The following is a 26,936-nucleotide window of genomic DNA, read 5'->3' as shown; positions in this document are numbered from 1 at the left end:
GATCTTGTTTAAAGTCCTCTATGTATAGAGCCAAAGAGATTCTTAATGGCTCAGTTTCTCCCCAAAGCAAATACTGTTTCTGCAGCACAAGAGGCATGGAGGTTGCTACACCAGCAGTTCCTTAGTAGAAAGACTCCATTTAGCTGAAAATAACATTTTCATTGTTACTGCAGCCAATTAGCAGGCATGGTTGTTCAAATAAACACACGAATAAAGAAACTGTAATCTTAAATTGGTTATTAAAATTAGCTCTTTCTTGGTGTCAAGTTATATTTAAGCCATCCTGCTTTGACTCCTCTTATGTATTTCAGTGCTGGGGGGTCAGCATCCCTAGCTGTGTTGATAAAATAGTGTGTCTGTAAAACACAGCTATGTACTGGGTGTGGGGCAAATGTGTATTGTCAGGTTCCAGCCAAACCATTTTATTTTGAGTCATCCCATGCTGCAGTTTGTTTGCAGTTGACAAAATAAATGCTAAGATGGGGTGGACTTGTAGTATCGATCTAATTATAATTTTTCATTTAGGAAGTGTATTTGTAGCAGCTTAGCATACGTAATAACTAAGTTAATGTATATGAACATCAGCTGATTTAATCTCATTGTAGTCATTCAAATGAAATGTGTTTTAGTTAGCATTTTCTTCAGAATATCTAAGCTAGTGAGTTGCTAGTGAGGAATACATGACATATATATTAGGCTTACTTTATTGTATTACAACTATTTTTAATGTTCCTACAGCTGTACCTTTTTGTCATAGTTATTAATAGAAATATAGCAGGAGAAGCAGGAGTTCATATTTTAAATAAATGGTTCACTTATCTATAATCTTTGTAATTTTCCTCCTGCCAGGAAATGACCTAGAGGCCTTACAAATACATTTCTGCATTCTTCAGACTCTACAATCAAGAGAAGTTCATTCTGAAAGCACCACTTAACTAATGTTAAAAGGAAACTACCTCAACATACAGAAGGAAAGGCGGAGAAGGCTTGCAATAAAACACACACTCACTTTCTGAATAATGTGTACTTGCAGAATCTCCAGGAAGCAAACTTGTGTTTTTTTTCAGTATTAAGATGGAAAATTCAAACCAGTTTGATTGACGGGCTCCATCAAACCGTTAAGCTATTTGATCTGCTGATGTGAAGGCTCAGTGGTTCTTCAAAGAAAGACTTGCTCTGTATTAACAATCACTGTTGAACAGTGATTTTGCTCTTCCTCTCCTGATATTAACTGAAAACGTTTATTACTATGAAATTACTTTTAAAAAGATTGTTAAAGTTTCTTCATTGTAAATTAATGTTAACATCAGGTGTCAAAAATGCATTTAACTGGAGCAGACCGCTTTTTTTGTCCCCTGCTTTGAAATTGTATCCTGAGCACATAGTAGAATGCTAACCAGGAAACATACAGTATTTTTAAGCTATCACAGCTTGCTTTTACAATATAATTTGTAACTGCAGCGGTGCTGCGTTTGAACACTGAATAGTACGAAGCCAGCAGACCTGCTGCCTTTCTCACTGCTGATACAGATTACCTACCTTTTTTGTTTCTGAAATGCCTCTTACGAGAATTATGTGCATACTCTTCTACTCCTGCTATACACAGGTATAGTTCTCGGGGAGCAAGGCTTGAGAGTAGATTGTTAATTCAAGGAACCTTTGGACAAGTACTCCCTTATGTATTGCTGCAGTGCACAGGAAAGTAAAATGGACTATAAGAGGCGCTTTTTGCTTGGCGGGTCCAAGCAAAAAGTGCAGCAACACCAGCAGTATCAAATGCCAGAGCTAGGCAGGACCTTGAGCACACCTTTAGCATCTCCAGCCACGACATCCCCTCTGGTTTCCCCGGCTGCTGCTGGCGGCTGCAACCATGCTACTCCAATTGCAGACATCCAGCAGGGAATCTCCAAATATCTGGATGCGCTCAATGTATTTTGCCGTGCAAGCGCTTTCCTTACAGACCTTTTCAGCAGCGTGTTTCGGAACTCGCACTACTCTAAGGCAGCTATGCAACTGAAAGACGTGCAGGAACATGTCATGGAAGCAGCAAGTCGACTCACGGCAGCAATAAAACCAGAAATAGCAAAAATGCTTATGGAACTGAGTGCTGGAGCAGCAAACTTTAAAGATCAAAAGGAGTTCAGCCTACAGGACATTGAGGTAAGACCCGTCTTCCACTTTGGCTTTCTGTGCATCTGCATTTGTGTGTGTGGAGGGGAATTTTCAAGATCTGCAGACGTTTTCGGCTGTTCTACTTCAGTGAAGGTAGACCATTCATGATAGAAGTCTTAGACATGCATCTCTGTCAACCTCTGGCCCCCCATTTACCTGGTGTCTTACAATGGGAATGGCAGCCACTATTTTGAGATATGATAAAATTAAAAAGTAGCGCATATTGCAGTATCTCACAGGATTCAAATCTGACTATTAGTATACACAGGTTGCTGTCACCATAAAAATGTGACAGATTGAATGTACTGTACAAGAGAAGTAACATTCTGAATAGCAACACAAATATTAAGTTGTATCTATTTTATTTTTTCTCCTTGCTAGCAGTCATGCTTTCCAAGAATAGGTATCTTCATGACTGTGTGACATCTCACTTGGAGGAGGCAACACACACGCACAATCATTTTGGAGGGATACCTCATTGATCCTTTTCCCCTATTGCAGCGTACTTACATTTAACAATCTACATTGTCTTAATTTCAGAAAGTCTGATAGCATCTGAGTTACTGATTGGCCAGTCATCAGATTGGGGTTTTGTCAAACAGTACTTCATGTCATCTTGTTCAAACCAGTGTCAAATAGTTTTGTTACTGTGTGTGGGACGTCATCTTAGCTAATATTAAAGGGATTTTGTCTGGACGCTGAATCTATCCTAGTTTCTTCTTCCTGCAGACCTAATAAAGAGGCCATCTTATTTTCTGACGGCAGAAAGTTAGACCTTCCTATAAAGTGTTAAATACCAAATATGCATACAAGCACACAAGAGGAAAGCAAAAGGATATGTACTTTTATTTAGTTTCAGAACTGGTGACATCAGTGGCAAAAAGGTACACCTGAGGCATAATATTAGGGAATTGTAAATAACAAAATAATGCTTTCAGTGGCCAATAGCTCTGTGCTGCACCCTGAGAAATTGAGACCTGTACGTAATTGATGGTGAAGTTCCTAATAATCATGAGGAACATGGGAAGTTAGTCCATACAGTTAATATACAGTTGCATATAGCGCAATGTAAGTAAGATCCTATTATATAATTTTTGCACCACATAATGTGTCACGTTAATCCCTATGCTATGCTTCTGTTCTTTCTGATGGTTCCAGACTGCTACAATCCTAATGCATCATTTATTGAAAGTCCCATTTTGTTGATTGTACTTGACCCACTATGGGTAATCTTCCTTGAGTCCCTGTGAGAAAGGCAGGCTGTAAATAAAAAAATAAAATATAAATAAATAAAATATTTTGTGGAGAAGACAGTGAAAAAGAGCATACTTTCAGAACTATTTAATTTTCTGAACCTTCAACATGTAAATGATGCTATGAGGAGTCAGCTATAGAGACTGTATCTTGTAAGTGTTGGGTCAGTGGGCACATCTCTACTTTTGGTGTAGACTACATATGCAAACCCTATTTTGCTAGTCTGACAGAAGAGGAAGTTAGGGAAGCATGTGTTAAGCATGCTGAGGGGAGGCAGCAGAAGCCTGAGGCTAGTTTGTGTAATGCCAAGTCATGGTTTGGTGTTGTATGCCAGTTGGCTCACTTATGCATGCTTAACGTAAACATGGCTGGCAAATCCAGTTCACACAATAATTTGTTGTTGTTAAGTGTGAGTGTTCTTAATTCCAATCCATTTTGTCAGCTGCTGAAATGAACGGAACATCAGCAAGCTCATACGGGCAGTTCTTTTTAATTTTAAAAAGAGAGGCTTTCACCTAAATCGATACACGCTAATTTATTTGATCTGGTTTTAACCCTAACCATAGTCCTTGTTGAGATCTTGGTTCACAAAATTAAGTTGTTGCATTATTTCGTCCCTTGCCATCCATTCCACCTTCTGCCTGAATTAACTTGTCTTGGGGAGCAGCAACTTAGGTGGAAAGCTCAGGGAAATAGAGTGTTCACACATGCGATTGTTGGTATTCCAGCTTGTCACAGTTCTGTTTCTTCATCCTCTTAAACTCAAATGTAGGGATGTTAAGGATTGCATTGTGGGCTACTGTATCAAGTGTTCCTATAACTTGGTACTTTGGTTTGTCATAGTGTCATGTATATTTTGTGCTTTCCCCATGGCTGATGGAAGTGCCCTTCTGCCAACAGAAAATGAGTAATGGATCCAACCCAGTTGCTAATGGAAGAAGCAGAGCACTTTATAGATTTGTTGAAATTTATTTTACCTGAGAGTAGAGTCAGCATAAGGAAACATGCATAATAGATCCTGGGGAACTCTTGATTACTTTAGTGGAATTCTTCCGTGCCTGAGGGCACAAGTAGATCTAGTAGGGAGAAGGCCAGCTGCTTTGAGAATGTAGAATACTCTTTGCCTTCATTCAGATAAAATAACCTGCAATGACCCTGGTCTGTCATTACAAAAAGTTATTAAGCTCACGTAATCCCTATCTCTCTCCCTGACCCCAGTACATGGTTTGGATATTTGAAGGTTTCTTAGTTTGCAACAAACTGTAGTTTATGTTTATTGCAAGTTGTTTTCTTTGTTGCCTACGAAAATAGGGTTATGGCTAAGAATGCTTGTGGGTTACATCACAGTTTAATCCATGAGGATGCTTTGCTGTGATTTGCCAACCCACTTCAGTACATGATTTCACATATGTGGCTTTAGGCATAAAAATTAAGTTCAGAGCCACACTTAATTTGTAGGCAAGAAACAATAGTTTCTGCATGTGAGAGGAAGGGAGCACACAAACCTAAGGAACTGAAATGCTCAATCTATTAAGAATAAACCATAGTTTGTCATTATGTCTGAATGCAGCCCTAACATTTCTCTGCTTTTTGTGGTTGTAAAAACTTAGTCATTGTTACAGTAGCTGTGAGCAGAAAAACACTTTAACATTTCTGTTGATACTTGAAATTTGGGATTTAAACAAAGAAGCATCGTCAAGCTTTTCCCGTTCTTTACCTATGATATTCTGTTTACCTTAAGATCATTCTGTACACCTTAAGATCATAGTGTAGTTCAGATATAGGATTATACAGGATGTTTTTCAGGGGCTTCCATTCCATATTGAGAATTAGAAGGAAATGCCCTATGGGGCAACATATCCAGAGTCTAAAATAACTTAGAATTTTCTTTAACTTCCACAAAGAAATATTCTGTAGTTTGAGTAGCTGAGTGGCTCTTAAATCTACATTGGAAGGACCATGTAGTGAAAGTCACTATAGCTGATGGAACTATGACATTGTGGAAGCTTTTCACTTAGGGCAGAGTTAGACATATCAAAGCTGCAGTGAATTTACAAATGCAAGCAAGATGCATTTTATAATCCCTGTGACTAATGTCTGAAGTGGAGCTCATGGACATTGCCTGTGGGGAAATGAACTTGGGGCCAGTGATGTGGGTTTTCTGGGAAATTTTGAATCAGAAAATATTGCGATCCAAATTTAAACAAATAAATGTTAGCAAACTAAGGCAATACACCATATACAAGCCTGGAACATGTGCAAGTACTAGCATCTGTTCATGCTTAATATCCCGCATCTAGCCTATCTAACATTATGGATTTGCAGCACAACAGCCCTGACAACTGTAGATAAACAGAATATGTTTGCATATGTGCAACAGAAGATTTTCTGTTTTGGAAATTTTCCGCCCCATATAACTGCTTGGGGTGCTTTTGATCTTGGATTGTTTCAGATCCCTTCATAGCAGAGGTGAAAGATGCAATTAGTTAGGATTGGATGAAAATCTTTCCCTCCAATCCTAATTAATCCATCAGCCTGGACTTTTTTACTTCCAAATTAATTGGTCTTTAAAAGCTTACACTACTGCATCCAGGTTGGACCAGGGTGGTGGTGGAGAGAATTAAGATAATAGGCACTGCGTCATGAAAGTTGGAGACCTGCAAGGAATTGGGGGGAGGCAGGATAAATAAGGGAAACCCCCCTTGCAGTAATATTCCACTAACTTCTGGAGTTAGATGTGCAGATTATCTGTGATCTCTGAATATCAGCACAACTGCCCAGGCCAGGTGAGCAGGAAGCTGCTCATCTAGTCCTGAGCAGTGACAGATGCCTTTTATGCAGGGACGTTTCCTTGTAGTCACCCCTGCCAACTGCTTACAGGCTTCCCTTTGATTATGCGTGCCTTTCCGTACCATCAGAGGTCGCCTTGCTCTCCCTGTGTGTTTTGCCCATATTTTCCAGATGCTGTTTTATCCAGAATCTAGAAAATGTGGGCGAAACGCTTGGGGAGAGCAAGGTGACTTCTGATGGTCGGGAAAGGCATGCATAATCAAAATGAAGCCCTGAAGCAGTTGGCGGGGATGACCCGCAGGGAAACATCCCTGCATAAAAGGCCAGAAAGAGTGGGGAGGGATTAGGGAATTTGCAAAGTATATAACCCTACCATAACTTCACCTCCCTTTCCATGATACTGTGAGTCGGCTGGAGGCTTTGTCCCCTTTAAAGCGTAAATTCGTTGGTGGAGGCATGACTAATTAGGATCAAAAGGAGCACTATTCCTTGGATCCTAATTAATCTCTCCGCCAGAACTCTTTGTTTCCAAATAATCAGAGCCCTTCCATGTTTATAGCATCATGTGATGTGTCAGGGAGGCTAGGTGGTCTAAGGCAGTATTTCCCAGCCTGTGGGTCCCAAAGCAGAAGTGGGTCGCGAAGCCTGTGAAAGTGGGGCCCAGGCTTTTGTAGTGTTATTGATTTGTGCAAGCTCTATTTTTTTTAAGTGAGTGGCTATAGGAAGTAAACTTGGACTTGAGGATCACCATACCGAAAGGGTTGGGAACCACTGGTCTGAAGCACCAGATTCAAAGGGCAGTCTTGCTCCTCCTGAAGCATTCTAGTCTCTGGTGGGTCAGTAGGATTGAATGCAGCCTCAATTTTAACTGAGGGGACGTTGCTCACTTGGAGCATGGCTGCTTGTATGCAGAAGGTTCAGAATCAATCCCTGGCATCTGCAGTTAAAAAAGAAAGAAAATCTCTTCTAGTAGCTGTTGTGAAATAACCTTTCTCTGCTTCAGACCTTTGAGAACTATGCCTGGTGAAGCCTGGCACCAAATCTATTGAGCTTCTAGTGCAAGGTGAAAGGAGGTTTGTTTGCGTAGGCTGTTTGTTGATCTTTTAGGTAGATTAACAATGCTTCGTGTGTTTGGATTTGTTAATTAACAGGGTTTTTCCTTTCTTACAAATGTAATACTGTTACAAAGTTTTTATTATGTTTTTGCTGTTTATCTACTATTCTGCTTTTTAATGTTTTGTGAAATGTTCCACAGGTATGCAGTATTTTTATTGAAGGGGGGCTTAAGCTTTGGGCATGGGATAGGTTTTTTAATGTGTATAATATTGCTTTATATTGTAAGCTACCTTGAGAACCTAGGGCTGGTGTCGAAGTCTGTTTGAATAAATGCTGAGTGATATAGACCGATAATCTTTTTTTTAAATATTTTTATTTTCTATTATAATTTCATGCAATCCATTAACCTTGTATACAGATTTTCTATCACAATAAAAAGCCATAATATTCTACCTAGATTTTCTTCTAACTTCCCATCTCCCCTCTGTTTCTACCAAATCTTTATTATCCTCTTTGCTATATTTATCTAATTCATATTATAACATATTTATATTAATTCATTTTTTCTTGTTTTCTTTTCCTCTTTAACAGTATAATAATGTTATTCTTAACAGATGAATTAGAATAAATCGTAACCTTTAACATCATTCATATTAAGTTCCCTGTCACAATAAATCATCCATGCCCCCCACTCCTTCACAAAATCTTCATTTTCATTTTGATTCACCAACGCTGTTAATTTAGCCATTTCTACCAATTCAAACATTTTATTTATTCAGTCAATTTTGTCCGGTACCTCAGACATTTTTCATTTAGCTGCATAGACCAGTCTTGCAGCAGTAGTGGCATATAACAAAAAAGTTCTTTGTGTTGAAATATGTCCTGGAATGATATTTAGTAACATCATCTCTGATGTTTTAGGGATATTTTGTTGTAAAATTAGCCGTAGTTCATTGTAAATCATATCCCCAAATTTTTTTGCTTTATCACAAAGCCACCAAATATGATGAAAGGAACCAACTTTCTCCAATATAGACCGATAATCTGACACAATACATCTGACACAATACAAAGCAAAACAGGTGGTGGAAAGTAGGCTTCTCCTACCGTTATCCCTGCCCACCTGCCCCGTGGTACAATAACCTATTAAGGACTTCAGCAGTTCCCCTTCCCCACTATTATTTCTTTAACCAATGTTCATTTTCTCTCCTGCAGAGCAGTGAGAATGCTCATCAAGCAGTTGGGGGGTGTCTTTTTTTAAAACTTCATATTTTTCTGCATATCTCAGCAGTCCCCTGAGTATGCAGAAACCTGAACACGATTATGGGTGGCCCCATTACACAGCCTATAGATGTCCAGTGGCCCATCGAGAATTAAGGGAGGGGCTGCAAATAGGGTCAGATGTGTTAAGCTTTTTCTATACATGTGGAGAACTTGTTAGAATATGGCTTTGTCTGTTATGAGCCCCATCGGCCACTGATAACCTGTGGTCATGTCACAAGTTCTTTTTTAAAATGCCATTCTGGTGTTCATGACTGTTGCTAAAACAAATTTATGAATCTCCCCGCCCTTTCTGCCCTACGCCTCTAGGTAGTTTATCTGTATTGCGGTGTGCACATCTGCCCCCTTTCTACTTTCAAATTGCTGCTTCCCCCTGCTTCCTAGGCATCTACAATGGACACACATATCCCTTATCTCTGTGTCTTAATGACCTTTACTTCAAAAATAATGTTGGCAGTGTCAGGTGCCTCGCTGCATACAGAAGGGTCATTGGCCTCCAGTATGATGCTTGGCTTCTGTTCAGTCCCATGTCCTCCATTGCAGATTGCGCAGAGCATGCTTTGATATGATCTTGAATAAAGCAGGAACGGAATTGTCCAAGCCTGTGAATGTGGAACATTACAGGAAGTGGTGACCGAGGGAGTAGTCTTCATTTGGTGCTCCATATTGGATGATGTCAGATTCTCTTAAGTGGTTGCTGCACAGCTCAGTTTGGTGTGCTGGGAAACTTTAACAATTGGAGGGCGGGAGAGTGGGATAAATACCTCAGTTTTTTTCTTTAAGTCTAGACATATGAATTGTGTAGCTTTGCAACCTCTACGAATACAGGGTCAGTTCCTGCCTAGAAGAAGAAGAAGAGTTGGTTTTGATATGCCAACTTTCTCTACCACTTAAGGGAGACTCAAACTGGCTTACAATCACCTTCCCTTCCCCTCCTGACAACAGGCACCCTGTTAGGTAGGTGGGGCTGAGAGAGTTCCTAATAGAACTGTAACTTGCCCAAGGTCACCAGCTGGTTTTGTGTGTAGGAGTGGGGAAATCAACCCAGTTTACCAGATTAGCATCTGCTGCTCATGTGGAGGAATGGGGAATCAAACCCGATTCTCCAGATCAGAGTCCACCACTCCAGAGGAGACTATTAAAAGAGAGGAGACTATTAAAAGTGCTTTCTACCACTATTAAAAGTGTTTTCTACTGCTGCCACTTAAGGTGATTTTCACTTACTCTAGCCAGGCTTTCATGTCTCATTTGACGTTTGGATATGTGTACATGCCCCCCCACACCCGCAAGATAGCATCTTAGACTGCAGAAAAAAAGATAAGCACCTCCCAGCTTTAGATAACATTTAACTATGAGTAATTAACATTTCCTCAGTTTAGTGACTAAACTGAGGCTGTCGTATTTTGGTCACGTCATGAGACGACAAGAGTCACTGGAAAAGACCGTCATGTTAGGAAAAGTAGAGGGCAGCAGGAAAAGAGGAAGACCCAGCAAGAGATGGATTGACTCAATAAAGGAAGCCACAGCCTTCAATTTGCAAGATCTGAGCAAGGCTGTCAAAGATAGGACATTTTGGAGGACTTTCATTCATAGGGTCGCCATGAGTCGGAAGCGACTTGACGGCACTTAACACACACAATTAACATTTCAGCCTCATATCCAAAGCCCTCTTCAGAAAGCTCACTACCTGCTCCATTCTACTATCACTTTGATGTTTAAGAAACTTTGACTAACTGTGCAATCCTGAAGGCCCCCCCCCCCCAAGCTCCATAGGAGCCGGAATAACCCACAACAGTGTCCGTGCCACTTTGCGCTGAGATAAAGTGGCGCGGGGGCACTTACGGCAGCACCGCAGAGTGATGCTGCAGCACAGGGAACAAAAACTTGGCAGCAGGTGCCCGTGCTGGCATCGGGGGGGGGGGGGCTTCCCAGGGGCAGGGCGTTCCCGGGGTGTTCCAAACCCCTTTTAGCCTGGGGAATGTTCCTGTATGTTGAGGAGTTGCTACAGCAGCAAAATAGCTGGCGTAGCCCTGTGTAACTCCATTTCATGGAGTTTCACAGTTTTTTTTAATTTTTTAATATTTAATTTGTGAATTTTACAGCCATGAAACCTCTGTGGAGGTGCCGTGGCTGCGCTGCTTCCAGCTGCCGCCTGTCTCTCCCCGCCCTTCAGGAATGGGCTGCCTGACTGCTTAGTCATGGGGTACATCACATCATGTAGTGGTGATTTATCCATTGCCTTCCCCAGTCGTCTACATTTTACCCCCAGCAAGCTGGGTAGTCATTTTACCCACCTCGGAAAGGTGGAATGCTGAGTCAACCTTGATCCGGCAACCTGAAACTGACTTCTGTTGGGATGGAACTCAGGTCATAAGCAGAGTGTCAACTGCAATACTACAGCTTCCCACTCTGCGCCATGGGGCTCTCTGAAGTGGCATACCACAGAGGAAATCCCTGATCCCTTAGCTTTGGGCTGCTGTGTATAAAGTAGCATGTATGTGGAATTTATAGTGCATTCTTCCACAGAAGTGGGGAATGGGAGACCAGTAGAGGCTGAATAGTAAGGCAAGGCCTGGTCATGACTTTAAAGGAGGTACTTGTTGATCCCGTTTGCCAGTGTCTCCTTACCCACCCCCACCCCAGAAGCTGATGTGTTTGCTTTAAAGTTCTACCAGTTTCAAAATGTTTTAATAAGCCTTAGTTTGAGTAAACTGAATTCAGCAAGAATTCATAAAAGCACTTCTGTTTCCATAATAATCTTTTTAGAACAGTATAACTGTCCTAGATTTTTTTTTCATGGATGCCAAGTCAATATTTTTTAAAAAGCAAACTGCACTTGGAGAGGTCAGTCAGCATACCTAAACTGTTAAGTTTAAACTTTGTACAAAGAAGGGAAATGATTGAATCATAAAGGAATGTCGGAGGGAGACGAGACGGAAAGCGGGGGGAGCCATTGCGACTAGGAGCTCTTCTTAAATAGATTGAATTGTTGCCATCTTGACAAACTCTTGCTTGTAAACAATATATAAATGTGTTCTCCATAGAATACTATTAGAAGGGAGCCATACATTCCTGTGCTTTGAGATAATGTTTTGCTTGTACATGTATTCCTTAAACAGAGGAGCACAAGAGATTGTACTGCAATTATTATGTAGCCCATTTGATCATAGAATCCTCCAAATCCAACTTCTTTTTAGGGAAAGGCAAAATCCACAAGTTGCTTTTCCTGAGCAAACTCTTACACATCTTCCGTATTGCTGCAGTGGGTTTAGCTCACGATTCTGGTCCCCTTTGGATTTTCGCTTCTCTGGTTACAGAGTTGATTGCTGAAGTGCTTGTCAACTGGAAAACAGGGAAGCAAGTAAAAAAGATGAAAAAAAGTAATAAATTGAAAGCTTTACTTGATATCAGCGAACTGTTCATAAAAATATGTAGTTAGTTCATTGCCTGGTTTTAATCAAATATGCATTTTAAACATTGGTTTTGAGGAAAAGCATTCAATTTTTGGAAGGTGCAACATGGACAAGCATCCCTCTCTATGTGGAGAGAAACAGTGCCCACCATCTTCCATTTTTATATGTACTAACATGAAAATAATAATTGAAAACACGTGTATTGCCCAATTAGGGATATAACTTTAGTTTGTTTGGGGGGGTATAGTTTTAGTCTGTTTAACAAAACATCAGAGTCCTAATGTTGGGACTTTCCCAGGACTGCTGCAAGTGTATTTCTTACAAGGATTTTGTAAAGTGCATTAAGTATGCTTTAACTGTCATGTGGCCATCTATTCAGGAAAGTCACATGCAAGTTTTCAGGAGCATGCAACTAAAAATACCAAGCAGTTGCTAGTCCCCAGTTAGGATTATCACCAGAGTAGTTTTCCAACACCTATGTGGGTTGCTGGTCCAGGAAATAAAAAGACCTGTTATTGGTCCAGAGCTGTACAGTGCAATCTAGAGCAGTGTTGTGATTGTTGTTTTTATCCTGTTGGGAGAAGGAGGAGGGAAGGTCCTGGTCTGAGATCATTCATCCACTCTTGATCAGGGGTAGGGCTGCTTAGGCTCAGTCATGGTTCTCTATGCTCCCACTGTTCCTTCTGGAGGGATATCATATAACATGGCCATGTCTTCTTGCTCTCTGGGAGACAACACTTGTAAACTCATTAAAATAAGAAAAGTGGGGGCCTAGGTTTAGTGGTTCTCCATATAGCCATGGTGGCCACAAGTGGGGCACAGCTCAGTTGCATTAGTCAGTAAAACAAACTTTGTGATAACATCTGCCACTTTATTAGATTTAGATCCTGCTTTCTGACCATAAGTTCTTCAAAGCTGTTTACATGTAAAAATAAAAACACTTCTTTTCCCCCTCCTTCTAGTCCCAATATTTTTGTTCCCAGCTGCTCTTCCTCAGATATTGGAATGGCAGCTTTAGCCCCTTCCTCTCAGGAAGTGGTGCATGCTTTAGCCCCTTCCTCTCAGGACTTGATATCTTGAATATCCCAAGAACTAACAGCATATTGGGAGGAAAAGGGGCCAACTATAAATTTATTTATTTATTCGTATTTATAGTCTGCCCTCATTCTCAGCGAGCTGGGCTCAAAGCGGGTCACAACATTTTGAGCATAAAAATATAAATCAAAACATACTTTAAAATCACATTCCCCAACAGTAAAATAGAACAAGATGGCAATCATGAATCCCAAAGATAGAAGCCGGTAGAAAACCAGGCCAGGTAGAAAACCCCCAAAACCAAGTTGCAGGGCCTGGGTGGGGGGAGGATGGGGAGGCCAGCAAACAATGGAATTGGGAAAAACTTGCAACTGCCCTCATTTGTAACCCTGGTGGAACAGCTCTGTTTTACAGGCCCTGCGGAACTCATTTAGGTCACTCAGAGCCCTGATTTTGTTAGGGAGGCTGTTCCACCAGGCCAGGGCCAAGACCGAGAAAGCCCTGGCCCTCGTCAAGGACAGCTGCACACTCCTTGGGCCAGGGGTCACCAGTAGGTTATTATTCTTCAAGCGTAGGGCTTTCAGAGGCGGTGCCAATAATAAAGCTGTGGACATGACTGAAGGGATGGCCTTAGTTTAAAGAGGTATTCCCTTTGTGGTTGTCAGTGAGATGAATCACAAGCAAAAGGAGACGTATGGCTCTAGGGGTGTTGGGGGGCACAATATATGCATTGTGTGGGGGGGGGTTCATTCTGCAACACTTAAGTTTGTCTTATTCCATTCAAGGCAGAAATCATGTCCTATGTGGAAACTGGAAAGTGTCAACAACTGAGATGTCTGTTCATGCAACTTTGGATATTTTCCTAAGTGAACACTGTACCATTTTATTACATGCATGTATTTTCACGTATTTAACCTCTCTCTCCCTTCAAAAGCACTTTCTACGTTGAATTGTATGGATTTAAGTATTTGTTTTCTGCTTCCACTGTAACAATATTTTTGAGACAGTTTACATATGCATCTAAAACAATAAAACATCATAATTTTAAACACAAAACAGCATAAAATAAGCAAATTAAAATTGTGCAAGAAAAAACTAATAAAGCTGCATCAAAGAGAACACTTTAAACAGCAATAACAGAAGCAGAGCATCTTCCAAAAAACTTTTCAGCCAGCGAAGTAGAAGGATATATCTGTTTAAAACTTCAAAAAAGGGAATAATGTATAAACTTGGGAAAATAAAAACCTTTTTTGGGCTGGCACCTTAAGATTGTGAGTTTGGCATGAGATGAGCTCATGGAGGGAAGGAATTCCTTAATTTGGCACTATATAAGAAAAGGCACCATCTCTGATATGTAGCTGTCTTGCCTCTAAGTGGGAGCACCCAATGCAGAGTTTTTGAGGACAGTTTTAACCATTGGGCAGATCCATCTGCGAGAAGTCAGCTTCTCAAGTATCCTGGTCCCAGGCCAGGCCAGGCCATGAAGGACTATTTAAGGTAATGATCATCACTTTGAATTGTGTGTGGATGCAAACTAGCACTTGATGATATTTTAACATTTTAACATGTGATGTGAACCTGCTAAGATGTGAACCTTGGATGCACAATGGTGAACCATGATACTAATCTTGTATCTAGCCCCTGACAGTAGCCCAGCTACTGTATTTTGGACCAGTTGAGGTTTCCAGACAGTTTTCCAAGGTTGACACACACAATGCATTTAATTCGTTTAACCGGGGTATGGTCAGAGTGGTTTCATGTAGATCCTAAGCAACATGGTAAACAGAATAGAAACCTGCAAGACACAATATTTTCCCCCATACCATCTTTTGGAATCAGAGCCACCAGTGCAGTGCCCATGATTATCACCTCAGCCAATCAGTCCAGAAATATACAGTGGTTAATGGTAAGGTACAGGGAAGTCAACAGGGCCATACTCCCAAGTGTCTTTTCCAATGATGAGTAGTCATTTAGGGAGACCAAGATGGTATTGGTCCCCCAATTAGATATGAAACAGCTCCTGAAAATCAGTTTCTTCCAAGGAAGGCTGGACCTTGTCCAAAAAGGAATTATTTGTGACCCAGCCAATAATTGTGAATCCAGGGAAGATGTGGGGTACTGAAATTTTCATCATGATGTCAAGTAAAAGTATTCAGATAGGTGAAGATCAAGTTCAAATATCAGAATTCGCACAAACACCAAATATTTGAATGGAAGAAATCCTGACATGGCTTTTCTCCCCCCACTTTTATAGGTCCTTGGACGATGTTTCTTGACAGTGATGCAAGTACACTTTCAGTTTTTATCCCAAGCTTTGCAGAAGGTCCAACCAGTGGCTCACTCGTGTTTTGCTGAAGTGGTAGCTCAGGAAAGGAAGAATTCCAGTATGGCTGAGACGTCCAGTTCAAACCCAACAACTGAGCTAGAAGAAGCTGTGCGATCCTGGAGAGGCGCAGCGGAGGTAAGCATATATAATAGCTGCCTGGATGGATCAGAGTGAATCTCCAGCATACTCTCGCCAGTAAAAGTGAATCAAATGCTTCTTGGCAGTTCATAAGGAGGACATGAAAGGCTCTTGCTTTTCCATTTCCTGTCCTTAGTATCAAATTCTGGTGGTTGTAGCTTTTTCCCTGTGCAGTTATTTCCATTTCAAGTCAACAAAATTTGGCATATGTAAGGTTACAAAATAAATGTTGAGTGTTGTACATGTTGATATGTATCTAACAAAATGGGTGGGGGGAATCCTTTGCTCAGGGCCTGCAACAGTCAGATATCTCATTCTGAAGCTCACAATCTCCAGGTTCCTTTGCATTATGGGGTTATGTGCTGCTAGACTTCAGTATTCCTGATAGAGAATTAATTTCTTTTGCCCCCTTTTCTTTCAGAGATAGATTTACAGTGCAATCCTATATGTTTGTTTATTCAATTTATAACCCGGCCAAGACCAGGCTCAGGGCGGGGAACATCAAATGTGTCAGTATTAACAATAAAAGTAATAATTCTAAAATCAAACAATAAAACCCAATTAAAAATCCTTAAATACTCCAGATGGCGCTTAATTTGGCCCATAGTGCCCAGAATAAGCAGTAGGTTGCGCCCCCTCCCAATAATGAGAGTAACGTAAAAAAAGCAGGGGATAGGGAAGCCAGCAGAGAATGATACCGGCAGTTGTCCTCAGCTGTAGGCCTGGCGGAAAAGCTCGATCTTGCAGGCCCTGCGGAACTCTTTAAGGTCCCACAGGGCTCTGATGTCACCATACAGAGCATTCCGCCAGGCCTGCGCCAGGGCCAAAAAGGCCCTGGCTCTCGTTGAGGACAGCCGCACACTCTTAGGGCCAGGGACCACCAGTAAGCTGTTATCTGATGATCGTAAAGATCTTCGGGGGGCATACCAGGAGAGGCGGTCCCACAGATACGAAGGTCCCAGGCCGTGTAAGGCTTTAAAGGTCAAAACCAGCACCTTGAACCTGATCCGATACTTCTTTTATTTTTTAGAGTAACTCCTTTTATTTTTTGCCATAAAGTCACACCTAACTTATGGCGACCCTGTAGGATTTTCAAGACAAGAGACATTCAGAGGTGGTTTGCCATTCCCTGCCTCTGCATCACACCCCTGGTATTCCTTGGAGGTCTCCCATACAATACTTGCCAGGGTTGAGGCTGAGAGTATGTGACTGGCCCCAGGTCGCCCAGCAAGTTTCCTTGGCAGAGTTGGGATTCGAATCTGGATTTCCCAGATCCTAATCTGATACTTTAACCAGTACACCACACTGGCTCTCCATTCTAAGCCTATTGAAATCAATGTGATTAGATAGGAGTAGCTGCATAGGATTGCACTGTTAATGTATTAGATTAATTCTAGTGCCATTTCTAACCTGAGCCTGAATAAAACCCTAAAATAAATTCAGAAAGTTACCTGTTCAAAATAAGGGTTTGACTAAAAGTGATGTGGCGCAGTCTGTGGCTCCCACCAGAATGAGCGAGGAGCTTCTAAAGCCTGTGTCTGGGAGGACTTCTACACATTGGGTTGGATCCAGCCAGTTTTTTCACGTGAAAAAGGAACGAGAGGGTTGACTGACTACCAAAAAGGCTATATTGGGTATCATGACATCTGCATGGATGTGGAATGGGTGCTGTAATAAGGAGGGGGCGTTGACTGAATTGAGTGGAAAAGCTGGCTGGATCCAACCCGTTTTTTTGTTTAGTACTCTGTTTTCTTTCATGGTTTGAAAAGCAGCATTCAGGCCAAACTTCCACTGGGTTAAAATTGCAATCCACTTTAAATAACACAAATTGAAAACACATTGCATTCCGGTTATTTTTATTTTATGCGTACTTCCTAACATTTACGGGTTATGGTTGACACTTGACCTAGTTCTTAAAAACAGCAGATAATGACGACTCAGAAGTCTTGACTGTTCCATTTCAGACAGCAGGTGAACGCTTGCCATGAAAAAAATGCTTATGCTTTTTAAAAAAATAACTAGCATGTTGTGGAGAAGGCTAGGGCAGAACTTTCTCTGTTGCACCTAGTTTTTGAACTGAAATGGAGTCAGGAGCACTGAACCGTGTTGGTTCTTGTTCACGCTAATAGAAGGATAAGTAATTGTCACTTCTTCAACCACCACTGGACTTGAACTTGAGCTGCACTAAAGTGTTGTGACATCACACTTGGATCAGAACGTGGCTGATTCCCATGGTACCAGTATGTGTTTTGTTGAATTGATTCTTTATAACAAAATGTTCTTAATGGGGCTTCTTTAAAAGTGGTATGCTTTGAATTTAGAAGCCTTCATATACATGTACATTGTCATCTTTATTGGAAATCCAAGTGTAGGTCAACATGCAAGCTCCTGGTGGAATCAAGAGCCACCAGTTATGATGCCATAGGGTTAAATGGCTTAAAGAAAGTGGAGTTTCTTGAGTGTTTTCTGCAAAGCAGCTTGCCAACGTTTAAACATTAGCATTAACTGTAGATTTGGCTTTAGCTATGGAATCTACAGGATGTAGTTTATTGGGGAATTACAACCTGTTGCAATGGACAGGGTTCGAACAATAGAGTGTGAGCTCAATTCCACTTCCTGAACTCTGGGACTATGCTGTAGACAAAGCGAAAGACAGCATATAGGGCATTAGTGGCAAACCTATGGTATGCGTGCCAGAGGGGGCCCTCAGAGCCCTCTCTGTGGGCACCCGCGCCGTTGCCTCAGCACAGAGTTTGCCTGCGTTCGTTACTAGAAAGCCAGAGGGACGTGGGGCCGGGCTGCTCCCCTCCCCTCGCGCGCCTGAGGTCATTTCTCACATCACCTGCCCCTCTGCCCAGCAATGGGAGCTTTTCCTCCCTCCCCTGTCACATGTGGCAGGGCGGGTCACATGTGGCGTGATGGTGCAGCGTGGACAGCAGCCGGTTGAGTCTGTGGCGAAGGTGATTCCCGTGGTGGGGTTGGAGAGGAGCTAGGTTGGAGGGGAGCATAGCTCACAGCGTGGCATAGCTGGAGGGGAGCAGAGCGCTCGGGACACAGTGCGGGCTTTGCGGCGCCTCCCACCTTTCAGTGAAATCCCCTACTAAAAGAGGAACACCCACTTACCCAGCATGTAATTAACCTGTATAACTCCTTGCCACAGGATGTGGTGGTGGCATCTAGCCTAGATGCCTTTAAGAGGGGACTAGACAAATGCAAACTTTTACCTTTCAATAAAAAGTTGTTTGTATCATTGAAAGCTCTGTTATTGTGTTTTTCTTTTAAGACAAAAGATGCTAATGTATGAGTTGTTTTTTTCTAAACTAAAACCTCAGTATTCAGGTTAAATTGCAGTGTTGGCACTTTGCAATAAATAAGTGGGGTTGGCACATTGCAATAAATAAGTGGGTCTCTAAAAGGTTTGCCATCACTGATACAGGGCCATTGTACACTTTCCAGCCCTTAAACGCAGTTAAGGGAGAAGACTGTGTTATTGCACATACCATCCCCCAGACCCCTCCGTTCTTCCTTTCCCATCCCTCAGCCTTAAACACTGTTAAGGGTTACGTTGACGCACATGTTAATCTTGACTAACATAAAAAGGATTGGCTCTTAACCAAGCTTATGTTAAAAATTCCTCTACTGCAGCCTTTCTCTCTAAAAGACTAGGATGCAAATATGACTTGTAGTACATAATCCAAATGTGACCCCCTTACTGTTTGCTTTTATCACAGCAACTTCATAGTCCTTCAGATTTTATTGTACCAGTTTTGAACTGTTGCTATTTTTGTCTTGTCTGTACTTTATTCGTTCTGCTTAAAGGCCACATTCCGGCTGCGAGAGAGAGGCTGTGACGGCTGTCTGGCTGGAATTGAGGTCCAACAGCTCTTCTGTTCCCAAAGTGTGGCAATTCCTGAGCACCAGCTAAAAGAACTGAACTTGAAAATAGACAGTGCTTTGCAGGTCAGCTGCATTTCTGCTTTTATTTTCTTTGCGTTACCACTCGGGTGGTGTGGGGATTGATGCCTGCTAAGAAGGAAATGGCCGCAGCTAGCCTGATCTCATCAGAGCTCAGAAGCTAAGTAGGTTCAGCTCTGGTTAGTACTTGGGTGAGAGCCCTCCCGGGAAGTCTACACAGAGACAGGCAATGGCAAACCACCACTGTTAGTCTCTTGCCTTGAAAACCCTACTGGGTTGCGTACGTTGGCTGCAATTTGATGACACTTACCACCACCAAGAAGGATATCATATCCAGTGAGGTATTTGTACAGGTGTTTCTGTCTAAAAGACCATGTCTTCCCATAGGACGCCATATACCAGTTGCAGACCTCAGGTCTAGTTGTCTCCCTTCTTAGGATAGCCTACTTGGCATCCACTAGAGCCTGTGCTTTTCTGATTTTGCTCCCACTATGTGGAAGGGGCTTCTTGAGGCAGTGATGAGAGTGATGTGTCTAGAAATGTTTGGGAGGCACTGCAGGTAGCAGGTTATCTTTTAGGGAGAAGAAAGTTATTTGGAATTCTAGTCTGTATGTTTTAAATTTGTGATATACCTTCAGCCACAGGGAAAGGCACAGTATAAATATTTTAATAAATTTTCATCCTGAGGACAAAGCTTGCTGTCTTTTGGAACAAGTCACCTCTGAAAGCAAAGATAGTGTGAGAGGTGCATTTGCCATCTCCTTTAGTTTCAGGGCTTTGTTCATTCATTTAAAAATACAGTTTTTGATTTTTGTTTGATTTGTGGTTTTTGTTGGTGTGTGTTTTAAATATCAGGCATATAAAATTGCATTGGAGAGTTTGGGTCACTGTGAATACGCGATGAAGGCTGGCTTCCACTTGAACCCAAAAGCTATTGAAGCAAGTTTGCAGGTAAGAGCAGTTTCTTTCTTTCAGCCAAAGACACTGCTGAATTTGTTGCAGGCGGACCTCTTTGACTTGCGCACTTGGTGTTGTGTCCCTCCAGGGCTGCTGCAGTGATGCCGAAGCCCAACAGGCTGGTCGGAGACAGACTCCTCCTCAGCCAATCCAGTGTGAGCTCCCAACAGTTCCTATTCAGATAGGTGCTCACTTCCTGAAAGGAATATCCTTCAACGAGTCTGCAGCGGACAACTTGAAGTTGAAAACGGTAATATACTAAAATCTAAATTACTTTTCGTCGAGACAAGCAGTACTTTTGCCCAAATGTTAAGTACTGTGTCGAAGGTTGATTGGCAAAGCAAACACTCTGAAAGTTGTGCCAACTCAGCAAGCATGTTCAGGAGGAAAAGGAAAGTTTCAAGGTGTTTGGGTAGTATTGGGTTGCAAATGAAAAGCTAGTTGCGTTTCACAAGCTGCCACTCGCTCCCATTGCAGGGCTTCCAGCAGCCCATAACGCTCCAGCCCTTGTCACCATTATATTGCGCATGTGCATAGCACAGAGTGTTATACATAAACTTGGCAGCTTGACTGGCGGTGAAGCTGGGTGGTCAGAATTGGAGTAGCATTGATTTAAATAGTTCTCCAAAGTTGGAGGCTAACATCCATTTTAACTAGTGTCTGTTCATGCCCATGCGTGTGTGTGATCTGCTGTTTTGTTTGCTTCATGTTCACCAGTTCATTTTTAATTATTTTCTTTTTTTCCCCTACAGCACACTATGATACAACTGATCAAAGAAACTGGGTGCCATAATGGAGTGACCCCAAGGGATGACTCTCCTGTGACCGAAATACTGAACCAGGTTTGCCCTTCCACATGGCGGGGAGCTTGTAAAACTGCGGTACAGTTGCTCTTTGGCCAAGCTGGGCTGGTAAGTACCTGTATGTTTTGACCTGTGGGACAACTAGCAGCTTTGGGGATGGGAAGGGGAAGTAAAAAAAATCTTCCTCCAGCACTGTAGCTCCATTTCATTTCAAGTCTCCCTGGAAATGTTTTAAGTTTTACACAAAATGCAAGCAATCCTGATCACAAGTTTCTTGCACCTTTTTTCCGTTTTAACCCCCCTCCTTGTAGTTATGGTACAGGTTATTTCGGTCATCCTGTGGTAATGAAAACATAGTTCCTTCTAAACTGACATTCAGGGCAGATGGGGACGTTAGAGCAGCCCTGTGGCAGGCTGAACCGTGGCCCCCGTGGTTGTGGTAATGCTGCAAGGCCACTTGTTTCAGCTTGCTCCTGGCCGCCTTTTGGGCAGTGCCCTCCCATGAGTAGGTTAAAGGGGAAGGTCTACCCTGGACTGAAATTGTCCTTTTTAATCATTGCCTATGCAACACCACACACACACACACACACACACACAAACAGAAACTGCCCTTTGACCTCTCAATATTTAGTGTTAGGGTCAAACTAGAGGAAGCTACAGGATTCCTTGAAGCAGCTTTTCTGATATTGCTTTGTGGCGTAGAGAGAGAGCATTTTCTAGGTGCAAGGCCTGTGGCTTTGCATCCACGTGCCAGCCTAATGGCTGACCAGCGACTATGTCCCTGGCTCGGCATGTGCAACACTCGCCCTGCTGCCCCGCCACCCCACTGACCCCTTTAAGGAGCTCAAGGCTCTTTCTTGCTAGCCCATTGCTCAGCCCCTTCTTTCATGCCGGGGCAGAAAGGTCTAACTTGAGCCCTCCTTTCGGATGCCCCGCCCCAATCGCCAGACAGGCAGCCTTGGGATTCATGTTATGCCTGTCCATTCACACATAAAGCAGGCAATGGGGTGGAGTGAGTTTGAAATTGAGTGTGCAGAAGGGAGGTTGATGCAGCTGTTCCTCCCTTGCCTTATTATTATTATTATTTATTATTTACAGCTTTGGCCAGAACACAGTATACAACTACATTCTTAGAAAGGATTTTAAAAGGATAGGTATCAAATCAAAAGTATCCCCATAGCTTAACATAAATACATTAAAATGCTAAAATATTTGCAATAAATATATTATACTAAGATTTATCTAAAAGTTAGTTGTGACCAATATTGACATTACCATTAGTGGTCTCTCTCAACCAGACCTTAATAGCCCTGAGCAAAATTTAGCAACTTGGGAAAGACTAAAGATGTCCCCTTCCCATCCTCCCCTGCCTTGTATTGTGGTGGCCCATGGCTTGAAGCAGCTGTGTCCACTCTTGACTCTATCGCCAGTAGTGAGTTAGGCAGGAAGGTAATTTTTTCAAACAATGTAATGCCCCGGCCTAGTTTTACGTTGCTGCGGGAGGACAGGATTTAGCATACATATGGCTCCTCCGGTCACATTTTTTCCAATCCTCAGTTTTTTGATATTGTCGCTGTTAAGGTATGCCAGAGCAGTGTAGTGGTTAGAGTGTTGACCTAGAACTAGGGAGACTCAGCTTCAGATCTCCCTGCTTGCTATGAAACTCACTGGGTGACTTCTGGCCATTTGTTCTCTCTCAGCCTAACATTCCTTACAAGTAGAAAAAAACAAGAGTCCAGTATCACCTTAAAGCATGGGTTCTCAACAAGAGGGGAATTTCCCCCGGGGTGGGGATTTTAAGGTTCCAGGGGGGAATTGGGACCACTATTCAGCAAAGTGTGATGTCCTGTAGATTATGTACAATCTGTAAAATTGTAGTTTGTTTGTTTTTTTACACTGCCTTAAAAGCTAACAAAATTTCCAGAAATTTTGTTAGTCTTTAAGGTGCTACTGGACACTTGCTTTTTTTTGCTGCTACAGACAGACTAACACAGCTACCCATCATGATCTATTTCCTTACAAGGTTGTTGTGAAGAAAAGGAACCATGTATGCCACCCTGAATTCCTCGGGGAAAAGGCAGGATAAAAATGTTATAAATTACAATATGGTCAGAGCAGGCTTTTTATTAGTCGGGCAGAAACTATCTTGTACTCTTCTCAGTGCTAGTTAGAAACTTTTCATCTGTGTGTTTGAATTTCACTTGCATTGCATGCCAGTGAGAACCTCATCCGCTGTTTAGATTGTTCCATGGGTGGGAGTGATGGAGGAAACATCTGTGAAGTAAGAACAATGGCTGTCAAGAGCTACTTCCTAGGGTGGGTGTGAGAAACATTTGCTGCCTGTATTTTGAGTTCAGTTTGCTCAGATAAAATGAAACCTCTGTTGGTAAAGCATCTCTGTTTCCCCTCCAATGCTGCTGGATTATATTATTGAAATGCTGCCTTCCCATGAGGCGTCATTGAGTTGCAGATCTTAGAAGCTCCCGTTCCAAATTTAGCAACAGTGTAAGATTCTCTAGCCAGAGTGCAGAATGATAATCTTATAAAAGTTTGCTTGTGTAATCTTATGCAGCGAATTTCAGGGCTGAGTTTACCAAGAAATTGGAAAGTAGATTTGGTTTCCCAAAAGAAGCACAAAATGAAAAGCTGCTCAGCTGTCTGCAGCTAAAAAACCTTTAAGTAGACAGTGGCCTTTTTAAGACACTTTCAGATTTATCACAGGGAATGAAAGGCAGGCTTCCCTCCCCACCCAAAATTGAAATTCCCAGCATGTGTTCCTTGGTTAGCTAGTGGTAGCTATTTATTCATTTGTTCACTTCATTTATATCCTGCCTTTCTCCCCAGTGGGGACCTAAAGCAGCTTACATTGTTTGCCTCTCCTCCATTTTATCGCCACAGCAACCCTGTTAGGTAGATTAGGCTGAAGGTGCGTGAAGGTCACCCAGAAAGCTTCCATGGCAGAGCAGGGATTTGAACCTGGGCCTCCCAGATTCCAGTCTGATGGTCTAATCACTACACCACGCTGGCTCACTACACCATGCATGTCTTGTCCAGCTCTTGTGGGAATATATTGCCAATGGGATGGTGCTGTTTTGACTCTTGATTGAAAAACAGCTGCATCTTTGGAATCTTGAATACTTACTGCTTTTCTCCCCCCCCCCCAACATTGCTAGGTGGTTGTGGATACGGCACAGATTGAAAACAAAGAGGCGTACGCTCCGCAGATCAGTTTAGAAGGTTCCAGAATTGTGGTTCAAGTACCATCAACTTGGTAATTACGTTGAAACATGCAGGCAGGAGTGTGTGTGTGTGTGTGTGTGTGTGTGAGAGAGAGAGAGAGAGAGAGAGAGAGTGAGTGAAATGTGGAAATTAAATATTTTATTGGTGAGTGAGTGATCAATATCTACAAGAGTCTGAATGAAAGCTTATGTTCCTTAGGTGCCTAAAAGAAGACCCTGCAACGATGTCTCTGCTACAGAGAAGCCTGGATCCGGAAAAGACTTTGGGGCTGGTGGACGTTCTCTATACCGCGGTGTTTGACCTGAGTCGGTGGAAGGAAGGAAGGTGGGACAGGCGTTTGGATTGTGCTGCACATTTCCCAAATAGAAATGAATAAGAGTTATGCAGAGGTGGCTCATCACATGGCAGCATGTGGATGAAGAAGCTGGAGGCTGGATGTGGGCTAGTGTCAGTCGGCATAGCTTGTGGGTAGAACACTGTCATGCAAAGGTGCTGTGAATCTCTAAAATAGCAGCAGTTCTTTCCAGTCACACATACAGATGGCTCTGAACAGGCCTAGGCTTGATCCTGAGAGACTTACTACAAATGTGGTCAGAGGGTGACAAAGAAGAGCGCAAACAACGCAGGTCTTTCCTTTCCTTAAAAGAAAGGAAAAGGGGCTTGTTTCAGTAAATTGCAAAAGATTGCCAAATCTGTAAGCGCTACAAGAAAATGTGGTTAAGTCCCAATCTCTGCCAAGTTGCCTCTTATTTGCTGCATCGAGAAGGCTGGTGAACACCCTTGACCGTAAGAGTGCAGCACAACTGCAGCAGAATTTGGGCCTAGTTCAACATCCTGCTGTCTGTGCATGTCTAAGAAATGTGGGTTGGAAAATAGTATTCATGAACTGTATGCATGGTTGGAAAGCAGTGCTTAGGCATGGAGCAGCCACAGAGTGTAAAGTCAGCATTAAATGCCTTCCTTAGTTATTTGGGTAAAACAGAAACTGTACAGGTAAGAGTTGGTTGGGGGGTTGTTAGACACTAAGTACATTCTTTCGGCTGAGATGTACCGTATTTTTCCATGTATAAGACTATCTTTTTTTCTAAAAATATTTAGAAAAAAATTGGAGGTCGTCTTACACCTGGAAGGTCTTATACCTGGAAGGTGGGTAAGAGAGCCGGCAGGGAAGAGCCCATTTGCCCTGGCCAGCCGGCGACCAGCCTTCCCATGGTCCCCCTCTCTTCCCCCCCCCCATATTTTGTACACGCCCCTATGTATAAGACGACCCCTGATTTCTTAATTTTGGGTTAAAAAAATAGGAGTTGTCTTATACATGGAAAAATACGGTATTTAGAGATCACAGTTTATTTTATTTATTATTAAAATGTATAGCCCGCCCTCATTCCCAGTCAAACCCGCCCTCATTCCCAGTCAAACCAGGCTCAGGGCGGGTCGCTTTTCTCCACAGCGGCCGATGCTGACTAAGTGCCCACTCAGCACCAAACTGGACACCTTATCCAGTCAGGTGCCAGTAAGATAGGAAAGATGGAACACCTGAACAACGCTTCACTTTTCCTCCACTGTGGTTCTCACTTCCTCTGCTGCTATACTGCTTCTTCGTGCCCAAGATCTGTGTTTTTTAAGGCGCATTAAGGCATGCAGAAGTGCTAGTGGTGGAGGAAGCGAGAAAAATGATGTCATAGGATCCAAGCTTTATCCATCTATCCAAGCCTTATCACAGGCATGTGAGGAAAAAACTAAACATCCAACATACGATGGACTTAGCTAGATGGCTCAAGACTAGCAAATAAATTTATAGCGTCAGGTAAGGTGCCTGGAATCTCCCAGGCATTATGGCTTTCAGCAAAATGCTTATAACTTTTTTTCTTGTATCTGTTAACAGCATTTTTGTAGATTAAGCATCTGTGTTCAGAAACTCAGTGTTGCCCATCCTAACTGATATTGGAGCTTTTCAAGGCAACCTCTGTCTCTCTGAATGAGGAAATTACATAGCTCTTAGACCAGGGGTGGGGAACCTTTTTCCTGCCAAGGGCCATTGCACATTTATAACATCTTTCGGGGGCCATACCAGGTGTAGATCTCCCGGTGGGGGGGGAGAGGCTAGGGTTGCTAGATCTCCAGCCACCACCTGGAGGTTGGCAACCCCAGGAGAGGCCACACAGAGAAGGCCTGCAGGGCGCCCCCGCTCCCCCCTCCCAGGCGGGAGGGCAGCCAGCGGTGAGCCCCAGAAAATGAGGCACCAGGGGGGCGCAGCCCACAGTCGATTGGCAAGGGAGGAAGGAAAACAGAGAAAGAGGAAAAGGGAGGGAGGAAGAGAGAGAAAGGGAGAAAGAAATGGAGAGAGGGGGAGAAAGAAAGAAAAGGACGGAGGGAAAGAAAAAAAGGACGGAGGGAGACAAAGAAAGAGACAGAAAAAGAGGGAGAAAGAGAGGGAGAGAAAGGGGAAAGAGTGACAGAAAAAGAGGAAGAAAAGAGAGAAAAGCCTACCCCCCCACACACACACCCCCGCGCATGCCGGCCTGCGCGACCGGGCCCCAGCCTCCCCACCTCCCC

General features: G+C 42.7%; 1 protein-coding gene across 1 annotated transcript in view; it reads left to right on the top strand.

Annotated features, from left to right (window-relative positions):
- Nucleotides 1-26,936, top strand: part of GARRE1 (granule associated Rac and RHOG effector 1) — a 71,015-nt gene that overhangs the window by 31,579 nt on the left and 12,500 nt on the right. Inside the window, exons 2-9 of the mRNA XM_056862464.1 lie at nucleotides 850-2,160; nucleotides 15,256-15,462; nucleotides 19,285-19,425; nucleotides 20,236-20,331; nucleotides 20,426-20,587; nucleotides 21,090-21,248; nucleotides 24,314-24,411; nucleotides 24,579-24,704. Coding sequence (XP_056718442.1) covers nucleotides 1,678-2,160; nucleotides 15,256-15,462; nucleotides 19,285-19,425; nucleotides 20,236-20,331; nucleotides 20,426-20,587; nucleotides 21,090-21,248; nucleotides 24,314-24,411; nucleotides 24,579-24,704 — 1,472 coding nt within the window. The 5' untranslated portion in view covers nucleotides 850-1,677. The remainder of the gene's footprint in view (nucleotides 1-849; nucleotides 2,161-15,255; nucleotides 15,463-19,284; nucleotides 19,426-20,235; nucleotides 20,332-20,425; nucleotides 20,588-21,089; nucleotides 21,249-24,313; nucleotides 24,412-24,578; nucleotides 24,705-26,936) is intronic.

The sequence above is a fragment of the Euleptes europaea genome, chromosome 17 (genome assembly GCF_029931775.1).
Source record: "Euleptes europaea isolate rEulEur1 chromosome 17, rEulEur1.hap1, whole genome shotgun sequence".
NCBI lineage: Eukaryota > Metazoa > Chordata > Lepidosauria > Squamata > Sphaerodactylidae > Euleptes > Euleptes europaea.
This window is presented reverse-complemented; position numbering and strand designations above follow the sequence as displayed.